Source organism: Pieris napi, chromosome Z, assembly GCF_905475465.1.
Source record: "Pieris napi chromosome Z, ilPieNapi1.2, whole genome shotgun sequence".
Taxonomy (NCBI): domain Eukaryota; kingdom Metazoa; phylum Arthropoda; class Insecta; order Lepidoptera; family Pieridae; genus Pieris; species Pieris napi.
The window spans coordinates 9,912,678-9,929,839 of NC_062259.1; the positions used below are offsets into that span (position 1 = coordinate 9,912,678).

General features: G+C 33.8%; 2 protein-coding genes across 2 annotated transcripts; both read right to left on the reverse strand.

The window, feature by feature from the left end:
• Positions 1 to 41: 41 nt before the first annotated feature.
• LOC125062397 (cytosol aminopeptidase-like) lies at positions 42 to 1,773 on the reverse strand. The gene has a single exon (XM_047668298.1). The coding sequence runs from the start codon at positions 1,705 to 1,707 to the stop codon at positions 112 to 114; it is 1,596 nt and encodes a 531-aa protein (XP_047524254.1). The 5' UTR covers positions 1,708 to 1,773; the 3' UTR covers positions 42 to 111.
• Positions 1,758 to 6,504, reverse strand: LOC125062396 (titin homolog). The gene is made up of 3 exons (XM_047668296.1): positions 6,369 to 6,504; positions 4,602 to 6,065; positions 1,758 to 3,436 (listed from the first exon to the last, which is right to left on the reverse strand). Exons 1-3 carry the CDS (start codon positions 6,436 to 6,438, stop codon positions 1,878 to 1,880), a joined length of 3,093 nt encoding a protein of 1,030 aa, XP_047524252.1. The 5' UTR covers positions 6,439 to 6,504; the 3' UTR covers positions 1,758 to 1,877.
• Between the last annotated feature and the right edge of the window lie 10,658 nt (positions 6,505 to 17,162).

The following is a 17,162-nucleotide window of genomic DNA, read 5'->3' on the forward strand; positions in this document are numbered from 1 at the left end:
AAATTTTATCAGTGTGTCATTCTTAAACAAGAAATCAAACGAGGATTTTCAATGTTCGGATTTATTCATTAACAATAACATTTTAATGACGTGCATACAAAAGTTTTGTAATTATAACTTAGAATCGGACAACATTTGATAAATGAGCTCTATGACAGTGCGAGTCGGACGTCCGGTCATGCCTCGGTTAAGATAGGGAAAGTCATAACCTTTAGTAAAGGCCACATTGTATGTATCTAAATGTACCCATTTGCCATCGCAAATAAATTGTTTTAAGAACGCAGCACAATTAGGTGAATCACCATAGATGTGCCGAGCTGTGTTGGCTACATCTGCCATGTCGCAGTCCTTTATACGTTCTTCATAAAATTTCCATAAAGGCATACGCCAAATTCTATCTCCTGTTTGACTACTTGCGTTCTCAATATACTTGTAAAGCTCTTCCGAGTTTGAATAGCAACCGCACGCAGCTCCTCCTAATGTGTACACCAACTCTTTTGACATTGTACCGATATCTATAACAAATTTAGGCCAGTAATTTCTGGCGTATACCAGACTATCCGCAACTAATAGACGACCTTCCCGAGATGGAAGTCGTATATGAATTGATTTTCCGTTCGCACAATATACTACATCGCCAAATTTTGGACTTTTTCCATTAGGCATTAATTCACACAACGGCAAAATCCCTCGAATATTGATAGGTAACTTTAACAACGCAGCTGCTCTTGTAATTGCAAGAACACAGGCAGCTCCAGCCATATCTCCTTTCATAAATTGTAAATCTTTTCGAGGCTTTAGATCTAGGCTTCCGCTATCAAAGGTAACTCCTTTTCCAATCAAAACTATTGGCCGACTGCACTCATGGGCGCCATAGTAACTTATTTCAACGTATAGTGGAGGTTGAATGGAAGACTTGCCTATAGCAACAAACCCACCCATTTCGTGACTTGCAGCCCAACCTTTTGTTTTTACATCTACATTAATATCTAATTCGCATAATAAATCCACAGCTAATTTAGCAAATGATGTTGGCGTTAATATATTAGGTGGCATCTCTTGAAGGTACCTAGCTAAATTTTGTGATTCCGCTTTTACTTTTCCAACATTCCAACCAAAAAAGTCACAGTCGTCAAATAATTCTACATTACATTTAGGTACAACTTGTTGATGTTTAGGCGATTTATATTCTTGAAACTTCCACACTGCTAGATTAGAGCCTTCTGCTGCTGCTTCGGCGTTTCCAAACGACTCTACGTGAATTTCTGATGGCTTAAACTGTAAAAGAGCATTAGAACCAACTCCCGCGGCCACTCGAATTGCTTCTTTTCTTTCATCTAGGTTTTCAATGTTATTAAATGCTAAACATTCAGTTCCTAATCCAGCTACAGCAACATAAGCATAAACTGGATCTAAGTCATAGAATATTCTATAATCACCTAATCTCGGTATCGGTGTTAATTTAAGTTGTTTCCATAGTTTTCCCTTTGTTTCACTATCATATTTTTGAGCACTTGCTGTTAATATAGCTGCTTCTCCTTGAACGTTTTCATTATAATAAACACCAAGAACAAGCCCCTTGTCTCGTACAGCACAAATTTTAGGATCAAATAGTTTTCTAGGCTTAACATAGGCACAGTCTGTGGGATGATTCCGAAATTCTGATATTCGTCGGATGCAATATTTACTGTATGGAAACCTTAACATATTTATTTTAAAAAACACAAAAAATTTAGTAGTGTTGATTTAAAAATTAATCATGGCATACTAGATTATAATAAAAATACAAAACATAAGTACAACAGATAACTAAATTAAAATATCACACGACGTTGAAAGTCTGTAAAAACGAGGCACATATTGTCTTTTTTAGAAGGTCAAGAAGCCTTTTTCATAAGCCAGCTAGGACAGTAACGGCTTACCATTTGAGGGATATCAAAAAGCACAGTCTCTTGTAACTGTCTATAAATAATAAGAATCAGTAAGGGAATGGCAAGGCGTTCATCTTTAAAGAAATATACCCAAAAAGCTAATATTAATAAACACAAATCAACAGTGTAGTCAATGACTGACCTAACATTTCTCTTTGCTTTTTGTTCAAGTTTTTGATAGTCAATTGGTATAACGATAGTTGCCCGTTCCGTTGTTCTTAATATAACTTTAGCATTATCTACATTTTTTATATTTTCTTTTTCAGTTGGTGCTATTTTTTGCTGTTTTACTAAAACTGACGCATTTTGTCCTTGCCTCGGTTTTTGTTGTGGTCCTATATTTTGATTGGGGTTTCCTTGTACTTTTTTAATAGCCGGTTTCTTCTTTCCTTTAATGTTATTTCTTGTGACTACTTTAGTTGATGACGTAGTAGTTGGTTGTTCCACAATTCTTTCTTTCTTTAAATCGTTCATTTGCTTTTCAGCTTCTTGTTTTAGGTCCTCAGTGTTAAGTAAAAGAGGAGTATGCGGTCTCTTATGACTTCCATACTCTTTCACGATGTTTCCGTAATAGTCAATAACTGTTTTCCCTTCATCATCTAATTTGTCATCCACTTTTTCAATCGCAGTCGGAGCTTTGTTTTGCTCTGTTGTAATGTTCTTTTTTATTTTGTCGGTGTCCCTTCTATTTAATATTTTTGGTAAACCAAACGGCTTCTGCACAGGCATTTTAGTGATTTTTTTAAAGAGCGTCATTTTGTCTTCTTTTTTAGATTTTTCGTTTTCGTTCACTTTTTGCGCAGTTTTGTCACTATTTGGCAAAACGTCCTGTCTGTGTTTAAGTATAGGTTTCGGAACAAAATTTGGATCAGGAAGGGGTAACGGTTTAACAAATTCTTCCGTCGACTCGTATTCAACTTCTTCCATAGATTGCTCGAGAGAGAACTGGTGTGCAATTTTATCTCTAGGATTATATGTATCTTCGTCATTTGAATAATGACTTTGTCTGTCTATGTCTTCGATGAGGCTTTCAGCATCTTCATCTGAATATTCTTCACCTGTTGAAACGGTGCTAGCCGTATAGTCTTCCTCAAATGACATCTGTTGCCATTTATCGTTTGAGTCTTGAGATACTTGTCTGTCTTCCGACTCAAATTTATAATGTTTATTTTGTATAGAGTCAGTTTGTATGAATATGTTTGGCGTTTTTAATTTAACTTCCGTACTTTGTTCATTTATTGTGTCGGTAGTATCTTTTACTTTGGGAGCTGCTGCAGTTGAAACGTTAATTTTACTGTCTTTCTGTTTATTTTGCTCTTCTTTCATTGCCACGGCTTTATAAAATCGCGCCATAGCTTGTTCGTGTAGAAGTTCTGTGGAACTCACTGCGTTTCTTAATGATTTGAATGGCATTACACAGCGAGTGCTTAGTTCGGGGGCAGATAACGAAATAGGTGGCGGCGATATAGCGTCTTCCAGGTCGAGTTGAAAAGATTTTCTTTTTTCTGAAAATTAAAAAATAATTGTTTTATAATTTGATATGACAGTAAAGTACACCTTTAATATGTATTATTCATCTATACTATCGCTGAAAGCAAATTAGTTCATAATGCAGTATATACTGAAATATCGTGATATAATCATCATATTTTTACAACATATTCCTATATTTTATTGCCTCCATAATGGAATACTTTACGCAGTCGCTTAGTTATTAAGAGTTATTTAGAGCTTAATTATTGTAGGTTAAGTCTTTATCCCGAAAAGTTTGCGACAATAGACAAGTTACGTCTATTTAAAAAATATATGATTAGAGATGAAACTGGGAAATAAAAACGTTTCGATTGTTTGTTTGTTAAAATATGTTAGTCTTATGGTGCTAGGTAGAATATGATTAATAATCCAATGGCGCTACAACCCCTCAAGAGTCTTAAATTAAAATCCATTGTTTTAATAAAATTGTCGCACAGTAACTAAAAAAAAAGCAATCGGTAAATAAACAATTTTGATGGATTGCAATCGTTCATTGCTAAATGGCTTCTTTATTGATTTTAATTTTATCTCCTCATGAACTCGAACTCAGAATATCCGGCCGTAACATATTCAATATAAAATGTGTATTCGGCTGAACTGTAGTTCCTCATTTATCTGTTGCGAAATCTATTAAATATTAAGAACTTTTGCAGACATATACAAACAAAATCCCACCAAAAACTTATACATTCGCGCATCATTCATGACTGGTCGCATCATATTTGTTATAAAAATAATACTTAAAATATGTACTAGGTAAATAAATATTTGAACAGACATAAATATTTTTTATCGTTTCACTATCCTGCTTCTTTTGGTTACCTTCCAACCTCAGTAGGAATAATAATGATTGGTACCAATTTATGGTACAGGTTCATATAAATATAAATATGTTCCCTGTTTAAATAAACGTATATTCTCTTGGGCTTTTCTCAAACTATCGAATATCATAATTACTACTAGTATTTCATAATTTTATTCGCAATGCGGCTATCGTAAGATATTTCACTTATATATATATACATAATATATAAACACATTATATAATATTGTAATTTTATTAGAGTTGTTGCTCGGCGGAAAGATTAGATGTTCATTTAGTTATATCGCAAAGCGTGATTCAACAATTACACTTACCAGCTTTTTCCGCTGACTTGTCGGTATTTGGGTAAAGGACCAGCATAAATTCATTGCTTTCCGACTGACCGCGAGTAGAACTGCGAGCCCTACGACGTGGTACAGGTGATGCTGCAGAAGACGTCGAATTTTCTAATTCTGTTGGTTTCGAAGGCGACGAGGCTACAAGACCGCGCTTTCGCCGTGGCGCGGGAGAAACAGGGACTTCATCACCAGTTTCACGCATTAGTACATCGGTAATTATTTTCGATTCTACTTCTAAGAATTCCATATCCACGGGTCTACCCGGTATTCGGATTGGTGCAGATTCAGCACTCGGTGCACTCATGCCATATGGACTTTCTGCTTTTACTCTAAATTTATATTCACTTCCTTCAATTAAATCAAATAGGGTTACGTTTGTTTTACGACTTGTTGTTGCTTTTAACCAAACGTTCCATCCAGTTCGGAAATACTCCACCACGTAATTACCTATACGACAACCGCCGTCGTCTTCCGGGGGATCCCAGTCTAAGGTCACGGACTTATCTACTTGTCGTGTAACAGTAACCCGTTGCGGAGGGTCTGGAGGTGCAGTGATTGTCACTAAAAATGCGGCCGTGTCCTCACCTATACTATTCTTTGCATGCACTTGATATTCACCTCGATCACCGCGTCTTGCAGAATGAATTTTTAACATTGAAAACTTTGGGGTATCCGTAATTTCTACACGCTTATCGGGAACTATTGGCTGGCCATCATGTCGCCATTCTACGCTAGGAGAAGGCTTTCCTACAATTGTAGTTTTCAAATACACTGTTTCATTTATTTCGTAAAGAAGTCCATCTTCATACTGACGCGGATATCGTAATTTAGGGGCCGCTTCTAAAGTCAGTCGTGCTTTGGTGACCGTATGACCTAAGCGGTTTGTAGCTGTACATTTAATTTCACCTTCATCACTAGGGAGAGTTTGATGAAAAATCAGAACACTGGTGGACTCTGTTGTAGATATAGCAGTTCGTCTACTGCTAAATATTTCGTAATCATCTTTAAACCAAGCTATCGTTGGAACGGGAATGCCGACGAAAGACACGCGAAACTCTGTTTTATCGTTTTCTAATGCTATTACATCTTCTAACTGCTGGAGGAACAAGGGTGGTTCGTTTTGAATTCGGTCAGAACTGACGTTAAGTACGTCAGATAATTCGCTAAAATCTGAGCGGCCGACTCCATTAACAGCGGCTACGCGAAATTGATATCGATGCGGTGGTTCTAGACCGGATAATACCAATTCTGGTCGTAGAACTACGGGAGGAGAAGTTCGCACCCAGTCCGCTGAGCCGAGTCGATTACATTCGACCTGATAGCCCCGTAGCGGCGCGCCACCATCATGAACCGGCGGTCGCCACCGAAGTGTTATAGCATTTGGCTCTTCATCTGATGGTATTGGTATCACATCTGGTTTTCCCGGTATGGCCGGTCGCCCTGAAAATCATTAGCATATAATCAGTAATTGCCAATATAGCGCATATATACCAATAAGTACCTAATAATTGACGTCGATTACATCACTCTAATCAAGCTGTGATTTGGCATTACCCTTTCTGCAAAATTAGACATGTGATTATAGTTACTCGAACACGAAACGTCTCAAGATTTGTTTTGTTGTGGCACGCTTGAGACCACAGTGAGCGGTTTTAAAAATAGATGTATAGGCTGGGTCGGCATGTGTCGTGCACGTGTGACGTGCTAGCGTGGGTGTCAGTGTGGGGTAGTTGGTATGTTTACCTGCTGTCTTCCAGTGGACGTTTTTCTTGGGTTTGAGGCCTGCGTGCGAGGTGGAGTGTTGGTTGCCCATAGCGGCGGCGGCGCGCGCCGATACACTGATCGCTACGTCTGTTCGTTCCCAATCCCGCCACCCCGCGCACCTCGTGCTGGGAATAACTCACAACGCCCGGATACATCTTGATCAACGATGGATGACTTTTCAATATTGATTGATGTTTGATTTGCTAAGTCAAAAATGTTATGAGTATATGCATTTAGTATGCGATATGTTAATGTAAATGTTTAGCTTAATTAAACAGCTGATAATTGTTTCATTCGATTGACGAGGGCATAGTTAATAGATTGTAAACTAAAGCTTGGGAAATAGTGAAGATATTTTAAGATTTTTTTGTAGAACGACATCTCTTGGACGGATTAGATTCTTAGTGGTTTTTTAAAAGCTCTGATTAATACTATGACTTTTACCGTTGAAGTGCTACATGACAATTTCGGTAGATGGCATGCTTTAACGTTGACAATTTCTTTTTTTTGTCAAAAATAGTTTCAAAAAATAATATTTTCTGTTTATGTATTTTTTTATTGAAAATTAAAAGGTAAACAAACATATTTTGATACATTAAACCTATTTTGTGCATTGATCTCTCTACGTCAAATGGTTACGCGTAAAACTAAGATTTTCATGTTAATATTTTTATTAATTTATAAACCATAAAACATTAAAAACAATATTTTAAATTACCGTAAAGTTTTAATCATTACGTAATAATTACGAGTACAGTATGTTAATCAATTTTTATTATTTAACGATTGAGCGGGTATAGGAGCTGTGTTTGGAGCTGTGTTGGCCAAGTGACTTTAGTGTGCGACTCGCATCCCTGAGTTCGTACGTTCTAACATCAGCCTTGCACCATAGACTTTCTGTCTATGTTTGTATTTAATACTCGCTCGTATAGTGAAGAAAAACATCGTAAGGAATTCTGCATGCCTAAGACCTCAAAAACCTACATTTTTATCTACGGTTTAAGTAACAGTTAACTCTTAAACAGTCTAAAGCATAAAGCTTCCTTAAATCCACCACCATTGCACTATTCATTATAATATCTAGATTAGCGATAATTTAATGGTCGTACTAAGTTTAGTCCAAAGATATTAACATTTATTTTTAATCTGTATTGGTAATCTGTTAAAAATCTTAACTGTAAATATATTTACATAAAACTGTAAGATCGGTTGAAAAACGTGTAGAATCATCCGACCTACATCGCATTGGAACGACGCCAGCTGACGACTGAACATATAGATGGATCGTTCTCTCAAGGTGACATTGTATCTATCCCACAGGAATCTGGAGTAACTGGAGAAATTTACAAAGCCGCGTTACCTTTAATGGGTGCTCATTATTCTGTGATCATAATGTATATGTTGAATGGCGTTAGGTAATATCAGCTGCGATTTCCACACAGCATAAAAATTGCAAAAGTTAAATCAGTTTAAAACCGTTAATACTTCTTCAATCTGTCTACCCTCTCTGTCATTGGGAGTCAAAACTTTTTTTTTGGTATTCAGAAACGAGATAAGTAATACTATGGAATATGGGTTTCTAATGTTTTCCTTCCTCGTGAGCAATGAATCCACATAAAGAAAAACCAATCTATTAGTATAAATTAAAAAAGACAATACATAGTCAACTACCGACCGATATTATGTAAATTTACATTTTAATTAATTTATTGCTACTCCACTAAACGTTGACGTTTTTAATATGTCTTTTCCATGACGACTTTATTAACTTCATTAATAGACAGCGAAATATGGTGTAATAATTCTCTAAAACCTCCTATATAGAGGTAGATCTCTCATTCTTTGTACTCATGTATGAACCGCCGAACTCAGCCGTTCATTAAATTCTCTCTAATTACATTTTAATTAAAAATAACGGTGCATCTGAGGTTCAAAGTTTAATTAAAGGAAGCATTGTATGCACTGTGCAGTATGTGCCTAAGAAACGGTAAATTTTTAATCAAGTATAGCATACGTATGAAAAATTTGTTCAACCGCCCAAATCTATATATATAAAATTCTAGTGTCACAATGTTCGTTCCCAGACTCCTCCGAAACGGCTAGGCCGATTTTTATGACAATTTTATGCATATCAGTAAGTCTGAGAATCGGCTACGATCTTTCAAACCCCAATGTGATAATGTGTCCACCCCAAAAATTTTGTTTTTATTTTGTATACATTTTCTTTTGTTTTTATTTTTTTATGATACAGCATACAAAAATACATACAACCCTTAATTTTCACCCCTCTACGATCAACTATTTTAGTAGTAGATAGTTATTTTTTTTGAACTAATAAATTTTTTCCTAGAAAACATGGCAAAACAAAGTTTGCCGAGTCAGCTAGTTATTATATAAATAATTATCCCAATATACATATTTACATTGTCTACGCTAGTAAATGTGAATTTAGTGGAATGTATCAAAAATGTTTTGTAATATTCTTCTATTTATAACAACCTCGAAGATCAATGAAGTGTAACATTGCGCAATCACATAACGTGAGAAAATAGTAATGTATTCACATAATCATAATTTAACAATATAACATTAAAGATTAAAATTATTTTATAAAAATTAAATTTCTCTCTTTTAACTTTGCTTTCGTTCTTCTTTTGACTTTTTCTATCAAATTGTCTATACGCTGTGATTGAAAGAGACAGAAGAGACAGTCAATAAGGCAATAAATCTGTAATGATGAAAAGTTTTCTTTCTATAGGCAAAACGTTTTGTCACCATTTGAGTGTTACTCAGAAACAAGCTTAAGTGTTTACCTTAGGTACTGTCAGTCCCTTATCCTCAAATGGTCATAAGATTTAATACCCGGATGCCTTAGTTTACGCTTAAATTTGATTTAATTCTTCCCCTTAAACATCCTCTCTCGAAAGAAAAAACAACAATGGCTTTACAACCCTCGATGACCTCAGATTTCTATATCAGTTTCGTGATAATTAGTTTTCTCTGATAGACAAGTCGGCGATCAGCCTGCGACACGCCATCGACTTTTTGGATTTGAGGCATGCCGGTTTCCTCACGATGTTTTCCTTCACTACGTGTGTTTAAAAAGCACATAGAAAGAAAATGTCCATTGGTACAAAGCACCTCTTGTACAGCACTGCTTAAAACATACATACACTCGTACATCTCTTAAATCTTAAACTGAGTACCAACTAATACTAATTAAAAAAATATTTTGAGCTGTATCTATACCGTATAATGTAGATCAATACTATAAATAAAGTTGCGACCTCAAATGCATAACGGATGTTCATTGATAAAAGGAATTTCTCAATTCGGTACTATGTATAACGTTATCAAAGTATCAGATTGGTTGACTTTTGACAACATGCGAATCAATTAGGGAATTGTGAGTAAAAGTCTAAATCCGTGGAGGCAATTAAGCTCGGTTTTTATTTTTAGCAACAGATTTAGAACGAGATTATTGCTCTAGTTCTTCTATTTATACTAAATATATGAAAGATTTGTAATTTTGTTCGCTTCTAAAAAGCTCAGTAACTACTGGACCGATATAAAAATTATTTCACCATATTATCTCGGATTATAAAAAAAGACAAAAAATCCTATCGCGTGAAGCCGGGACAGGCAAGTATTAGATAAAGATTGTATGTGGATTACAAGAAAGGGGAATTTACACATAATTGAGATAAACGTTCAAGAGTATAATTTCTTTAAGTTACACAATGAGTCGCGAGTTGAATTGAGAAATATCCTACCATCAATATATTCGCTGCTGAAAAAATCGGTATATTTAGAATTCCATAATTATTAAAATAGCTCAAACCGTTTGAGCGAATGCCAAGTGAAAGGGGTATTATTTTATCGTTTAATACGACTAACTGCAGGATACTGATAACAATAAATCAGGATTTTATATCATAGAGATATGCTTTGTCGCGTGTGTCTTACAACGTATAAATAATATTTATGAAATACTTTAGAATCTTATATTAATTTATACATTAAAAGAAAAAATCGTGATGTTGCCAACATGGGTGCCAATTTAAACAAACAAAATTGAGAAATGGGTACGGTTCTTGTCGAAACAAAGAACATCATTATTGATTGATTATATTCTGCTAGCGTTGGATAATCAAACTTAGCTCAAAATATTGAGGTTCAATTTGAGGTTAAGGCTGTCTAATCTCGTTTACATTATTACAATGCTTCGCAATTTGCAAACTCTATGCATTATAGCATTTAGACTCTTAGTAGATTTGGTAAGGGGCTTATAGTAAGTGCAACCTATTAATTAATTAAAGGAAAGGAAAACTCTTAAAAAAAACTATGTATATAAAATAAATCAAATCGGTTTAAAACTCTTTCAATATTAGAATTAATAAATTTCGGGAATATAGCGGAACAGAGTCTTAAAGCATTATAAATCGATTTCTTGATCTCAGATTTCTGTATCTACTAGTTATAAATATTGTAAATATTGTATTTATTAAAACGGTTACCGTAAAGTTTTTTTTTTAATTTTTAATAATTCAATAAATACCGCAAACTGGTGCTAAATATTCTAAAAAATGTAATTGTGCGTTTAATATTAGTTTAATGTAAATACACAAATTCGGCGTTTGAATCATGAATCACAAACAGAGAAATAGTTATTGCCTCCGCATAGAGGTCGTTCAGAATAAGTTATTTTTGATTTCAAAATTAACGATCTAACGTCATCCTCGCGAACAATTATGTCTTCTCGAATGTCCCATCAATAACTCCAATGCGTCTTTGGTTCGAAATTTTTATTATGTTTTATATTAATTAGTTATTTCGACTATGTATTTGCGTGTTGTTCCCACGAGAATGTAAGTGCGTACTCCTATTTCACCATGCTGGCTGCTGATAGAGTACAAATCTTTTTTTAAAATTTAGTTTATTATGATTAATTAACTATTGATTACTATGTTGTCATGTCGAAAATGGTATAATTGGTTACAGCTCCTTAAAAACATTGTGTAAAACAAAAAACTTGGCGATAAAAAAGAGTGGCGGAGAGTTTATTTCCAGTTCTTCTCTTCCGTTCTACGCCCTTGATTTGAGAACTGGCAGTAAATGAAAAATTAGAAGCAAGCGTTCATAAGTGTACATTGTGTTACCTATATGAATAAATGATTTTGACTTTTGATGGACGCTTACTGTGGACGCCCTCTGCCCCATCCAAGGTTCATAAGACAAAAAGTCAAGTTAGTCAGATTACGGAGCACTTTTTCTTCTAGGTGCAAGACCATATTTTTATGTAATGATATTAGAGGAATACTGACTTGGAAATCGATAAAATATATTATATTAGAATAGCCTAGTTATATTTGTAGAAAATAATTTAAAGTAGAAACTTAAAAATTTGGTATAATTGCATTCATACGAAAGCTTTCCTAAATTCTCCCCCATACTTATACACAAAGATCTGATCTTATTTTGTGGCCCTAGCTGGTGGCTCTAGCCATTTCTCCAATTTCATCTTACGATCCACAAACTTATCTTCCTTTTCTCCTCTTTTATCTCGGACACCATTATGTCATCCTTAGCCCATTTTTCCTTGTTTTATTATGTATTTTATTTATAAGCTTGGTTTGTTTCTTATTTTTGACACTGAAATTTTGTCATCATATGAAGCAACTAGCGCTTATAATTATTAGTACTAATGAAACTTACTTTGTTAATACGGTCAATATATATTTTAAATATAAACAAAAGCTTAATTCGCAAACATGTTTTGGGTCTCATTCTCATTAATTGGTCCTGTCGTTGTGTCAAGTGCGAATTTAAAAACCGAGTGGCACGTTTGGGATTAAGAATGACGGCCAATTAGGTTCAGGAAACAAAAGACGGTCAAAAATATTTAAATATGCTATTAATTAAAAAATCGAGAAAGTCGTTTAAAGTGGTTTCTGGAGCCAGTGTCTTAATGTTGAGTTAAGATAAAGGCTAGCCAACACTCGTTTACAAGGATAATTCAGATGTCGATATTACCTAAATACATGTCCCCTCCAAAAAAACTGTGTGCGTGTACTGGGTGTACACACGTAAGAAGTGAAACTTCTTTTTGACCTTATTTTTCGAAAAATGATCTACTATATGCAACTTAACGAAATTGGTTAAATAAAGTTTAACAAAAGGCTTTTATTATCATAGACATGAATACAAATACAATTATTTCATTTTACCTTATTACTACTAAGATTATTACAGAATTTCATCAATTGTAATAGAATTATTACTATCATTGTTATCGTTATTATATATTTTTGTTATTAATGGCTTCGAATCTCTTCGGATCAACCGTGGTAGAAACAAGAAAAAGATGGCGCGTAACCGAAAAACGTGACGATTTGCTACAAAATTTCTCCCATACATCGATAAAGAACTTTCATTCCAACGCCGATAAAGAACTTTGACTTCAAAAAGCAACATGGCGCGTAACAGAAAAATGTGACGCGTAACGAAAAAATGTTACACTAAATTTTTTTCTAACCCCGATAAAGAAGTTTCACTTCAAAAATCTAAAAGACTGCTGAACCGATGTTGATGAATCTGCATACACTGTAACCGTAGCATTTTATGCCTATGGAAATAAATGTGTAGGTATTCAGACTTGTGAGTGACCTCACTTTTGTATAGAACCTCCACGCTTTAAATAGGTTGTGGTTTTGTGATATACTTTTATATCGTTAAATTAAACATTATAAATTAATTTCAGAGTTGAAGCTAAAATTTTGGGTGGATAGTTCATTAATCGAGAAAAGCTAGACCAACATGGGCAAAGCATCAATGAATTTTTTTACAAAAAAGAGTAAATATTTTTTATTGAAAGTTTCCGTTGCGTGCACAGCGCAAACAGTTAAGGTTTAAAAATATATGTATGGCAGAATTGTTCATCGTTAAGATTTCTACAAAAATTTATTTTTCAGTTTTTAAGGACCTTGTACTTGTACTGTTTAATATTATCTTTTTATGGTAATCAAAATCCAAAAATGTATACTTAGCGTTTGCGTTGGTGATATTTATTATATTTGTTAATATATTATTTATTATATTTATTAATATATCATTAATATATCGTTTACTAGCTGACCCGGCAAACGTTTGTTTTGCCATGTATATTATTTCTAGAAAGCAATTTTTTAGTTCAATAAAAATAACTCTCTACAAAAATAAAAAAATAGGGGTTGATCGGAGAGGAGTGAAACTTAGGGGTTGTATGTATTTTCGTATGATTAACATAAAAAAATTAAAACAAAAAATTAAAAATTTTTTTTTTAATTTTATCACTATCACTTTTTTGAAAGATTGATAGTAGCCGATTCTCAGACTTACTGAATATGCATAAAAAATTTCATAAGAATCGGTCGAGCCGTTTCGGAGGAGTATGGGAACAACGAACATTGTGACACGAGAATTTTATATATTAGATTATAAGTATTTATTTATCACCAAAACTATTATTTACAGTACATTCTAATTATTTTCGGTAATATAAACATAATATTAATTAAATAATGTTTTGTAGACTCAAGTCTTAAACAGGCGGAATATTTTTTTTACGAATTGTCACGTTTCAAAGTAATAATTGAATCAGATAAATCGTAGTTTATTTGTGTAATTATTGCACTTACATTTTCGTATGTGATACATCCTCGAACAGCTGGCGAGCCAAAACATTTATTTTAACAATATGGTCTTTGGCAAGCGACACTTTCATAACAATTTTTAAGATTTAATGTTCTATCTGATGTTTTTCTATCTATATATATAAAAATGAATTGCTGTTCGTTAGTCTCGCTTAAACTCGAAAACGGCTGGACCGATTTGGCTAATTTTGGTCTTGAATTATTTGTGGAAGTCCAGAGAATGTTTAAACAGTGGAAAACATAAATAATAAGAAAAAAAAAAAAAACGACAATTAAATTTTCTAATAAAATTGTTCCTATTGTGTGTTCCTATGTCTTTTTAGAAATAAAGAAAGTGTCGCTTGGTTGTCTAAACTTATAGGTCCCTTCAGAAATGTGTGTTTCATGGATATAGTTTGAGGTTGTCTTTGGTTAGTTTTAAAATGTTGTATTACGTTTTGACACAAATATAATTATGTAGGTAATACGAATTTCACGAGTTCATCTAGTCAAAGATAAAAAACAACTCTAATTTTATTATCATTTAATTTCTATTAGTTCTTTATACATTTAGTTATCTGCGTGTGAAATATAATAAAGAAATCGAAACTATTTACTTGTTTCATTGAGAAAATTTCTCTCACACTTCGCTAAAGTTAAAATATACATAACCGAATTATTCATAATTAAATTTTTTGCAATTACGTCCAGGTAACTCTAGTAAAGGAAGTACTGAGGGGAAAGTGTGAGAAGTGCGTAACTAAGTTAACAAAAATAAAATTACATGTGATTACAAATCTAAATATGCCAATCATATTTTTGTTATTTTACTAACAAGTTCTTATTGCATACCAATGCGGCGTGACGTAGACACGTATCTCTACAATTGTTTTTTTTAATGATATTTCTAAGTTAGCCTTTAGTGTTTGATATCATATACACATGTTTTAGGGTTAAAATTTATTTGAATGTGTATTTCGATTTGAAATTCATATTTTTTGTAGGTTTCTGTAAGTTCAGGAATGGTTTGTTTCAACACGGTTTTGTTTTTTACATTTGTGTGTAACTCCAACGTAAAAAATACATACAATAGAATCATTATATCGCAGCGTCAACAATGTATGTTGTATATACGTTAACTAACGTTAACATTTTTCGTTTATGAATCATACTAAAGATTTATTAAATATTACTCGAACTTTTAGTCAACATTTTATATAGGTACTTAAGTGCCGTGGTAAGACAATTTTATTCCCAATTATTATTTATTGAAATATTCCTCAATGGAATATTATATACACAAAAATGTCTCAAGATATATGTATTTTTATCATATAACCAAAGTTGTTTTTAAATAACAATGTGTGTACGATAAAAGTGCAGAAATTACAAGCTACATGCTGAAATTATTCTGTTTATTTGTATATGCCGGTGTTTTATTTAATTCGATAAATCGCTTGAAGTGGACAGGTTATAAAATGCATCGGTTTAGTTAACGAATTCTACATATGAAGCTTGCCAGCTTTTGTCTGTAGGTGGTCGATATTTTTGGCAAAAATCAGAAAAACAAGTGAGCGTCGCCCACCATGATGTTCCTAAAACTTCTGAGCTTGCTGACTACCACCTTTGAGTATTCAGTGACTAACTAAACGTAATACATAATTTATTTAAAGAAATTTAACACCTGATTCAGAAGTGTTTCATTGCACCTTAATATAGAAAATCATTTATATTATTATCTACTAGATACAGAACACACTTATACAGGACTACCCAATGTGGTTTTATGTACTTTCGAGTATATAATATATTGCATACGTCTTTTTGTAATCAGGATGAATGAATGCCATCACTTATTCTCTATAGGTCAAGGGCTAAGGGCTACAAAATTCTGGCGAATACTTAAAGAAAGCTTTACAAAAGTCAATATTTTTTTACATAAGGAGATAAGGAACAATGCATTGGTTTTATTTAAATAGGCGTGGAATAAAATTCGTTCAAAAATGAACTTGATTGAAAAGTTAATGCTTGATAATCAGGTGAGTACAGGTACGAAAGAACACATAAAATGAATGTAACACGATGCGAACTCGCGAATCCACGTTGGTTTTAATATAGCCTGGTTTATATTAATACACCTCGCATAGTAGCCAGCTGCTTCGCGTAATTTCGTTTCCACCTGAGAACCTAAGCGCCGCCCACTCCAAAATTGAGCTGGAACAAAAATACACATCTCCAATTTCACATCAACACCAAGTTTTTACTTGTATCCGATGTATCCGAAATTCCTCCAATTTTTATGGCAGACTTCAGATGGACCATCTGTTCATTGTCGTAACTTCGTAAAGCACTGGGCGACGGCCAAAAGTCTCGTCATAGCTAACTATTGGCTAAGTAATTAGTTTTCTTCCGTTACAGCCGCAGTAAACAAATTAATGTGTCATTTTCATTATAATATTAACTTTTATGAATTTTTAGTTATTGGGAAATTGCTGCTAGCTCCACTATCGTGAATAAAATTCGATTGGAAATTCCAATCGAGTTAGGAATAATCTTGTAAAGTGTCGACGACAGAAACATGACGGCAGAGTGGATCACGATGATCCAGTTATCTGCTATGCATTTCACCCCCGGCGAGTTTGCATCACAGGACGAAAATATCCAACAAAATGCGTCACGTTGACCGATTTAAAGATTACTTATGAATACAGCGGCAATGATTCAGTGTGAACTGACGCACTCGTGGAGAATTAGATTTTTTAATTGTAACTGATAATATTATGTAATATTTTTTAGAAAATTAAGACAAGATTAAAATGTTTGGTCCCTGTGGCAGTGTAACTTTGCCAGCGTTAAAGTATTTTCTCGCTGCATACTTGTTCGTTGAGCGAGGAAAGCTCTAGGGCCGCCGGCACTATTTACCAGGCGTCAACTTAAATATTTAATTACTGCCTGTGCACTTGAGCCCCACGGCTCAAGAGTCTCTACTCCAAAGAGAACATAATCACAGTTGGAGGAAAGACTATTATACTTGAGCCGTTTTATCTTTTAATTTAAGTTCCCATGAACAATTTCGTTAATATATTTAAAAAAAATGTAGCAA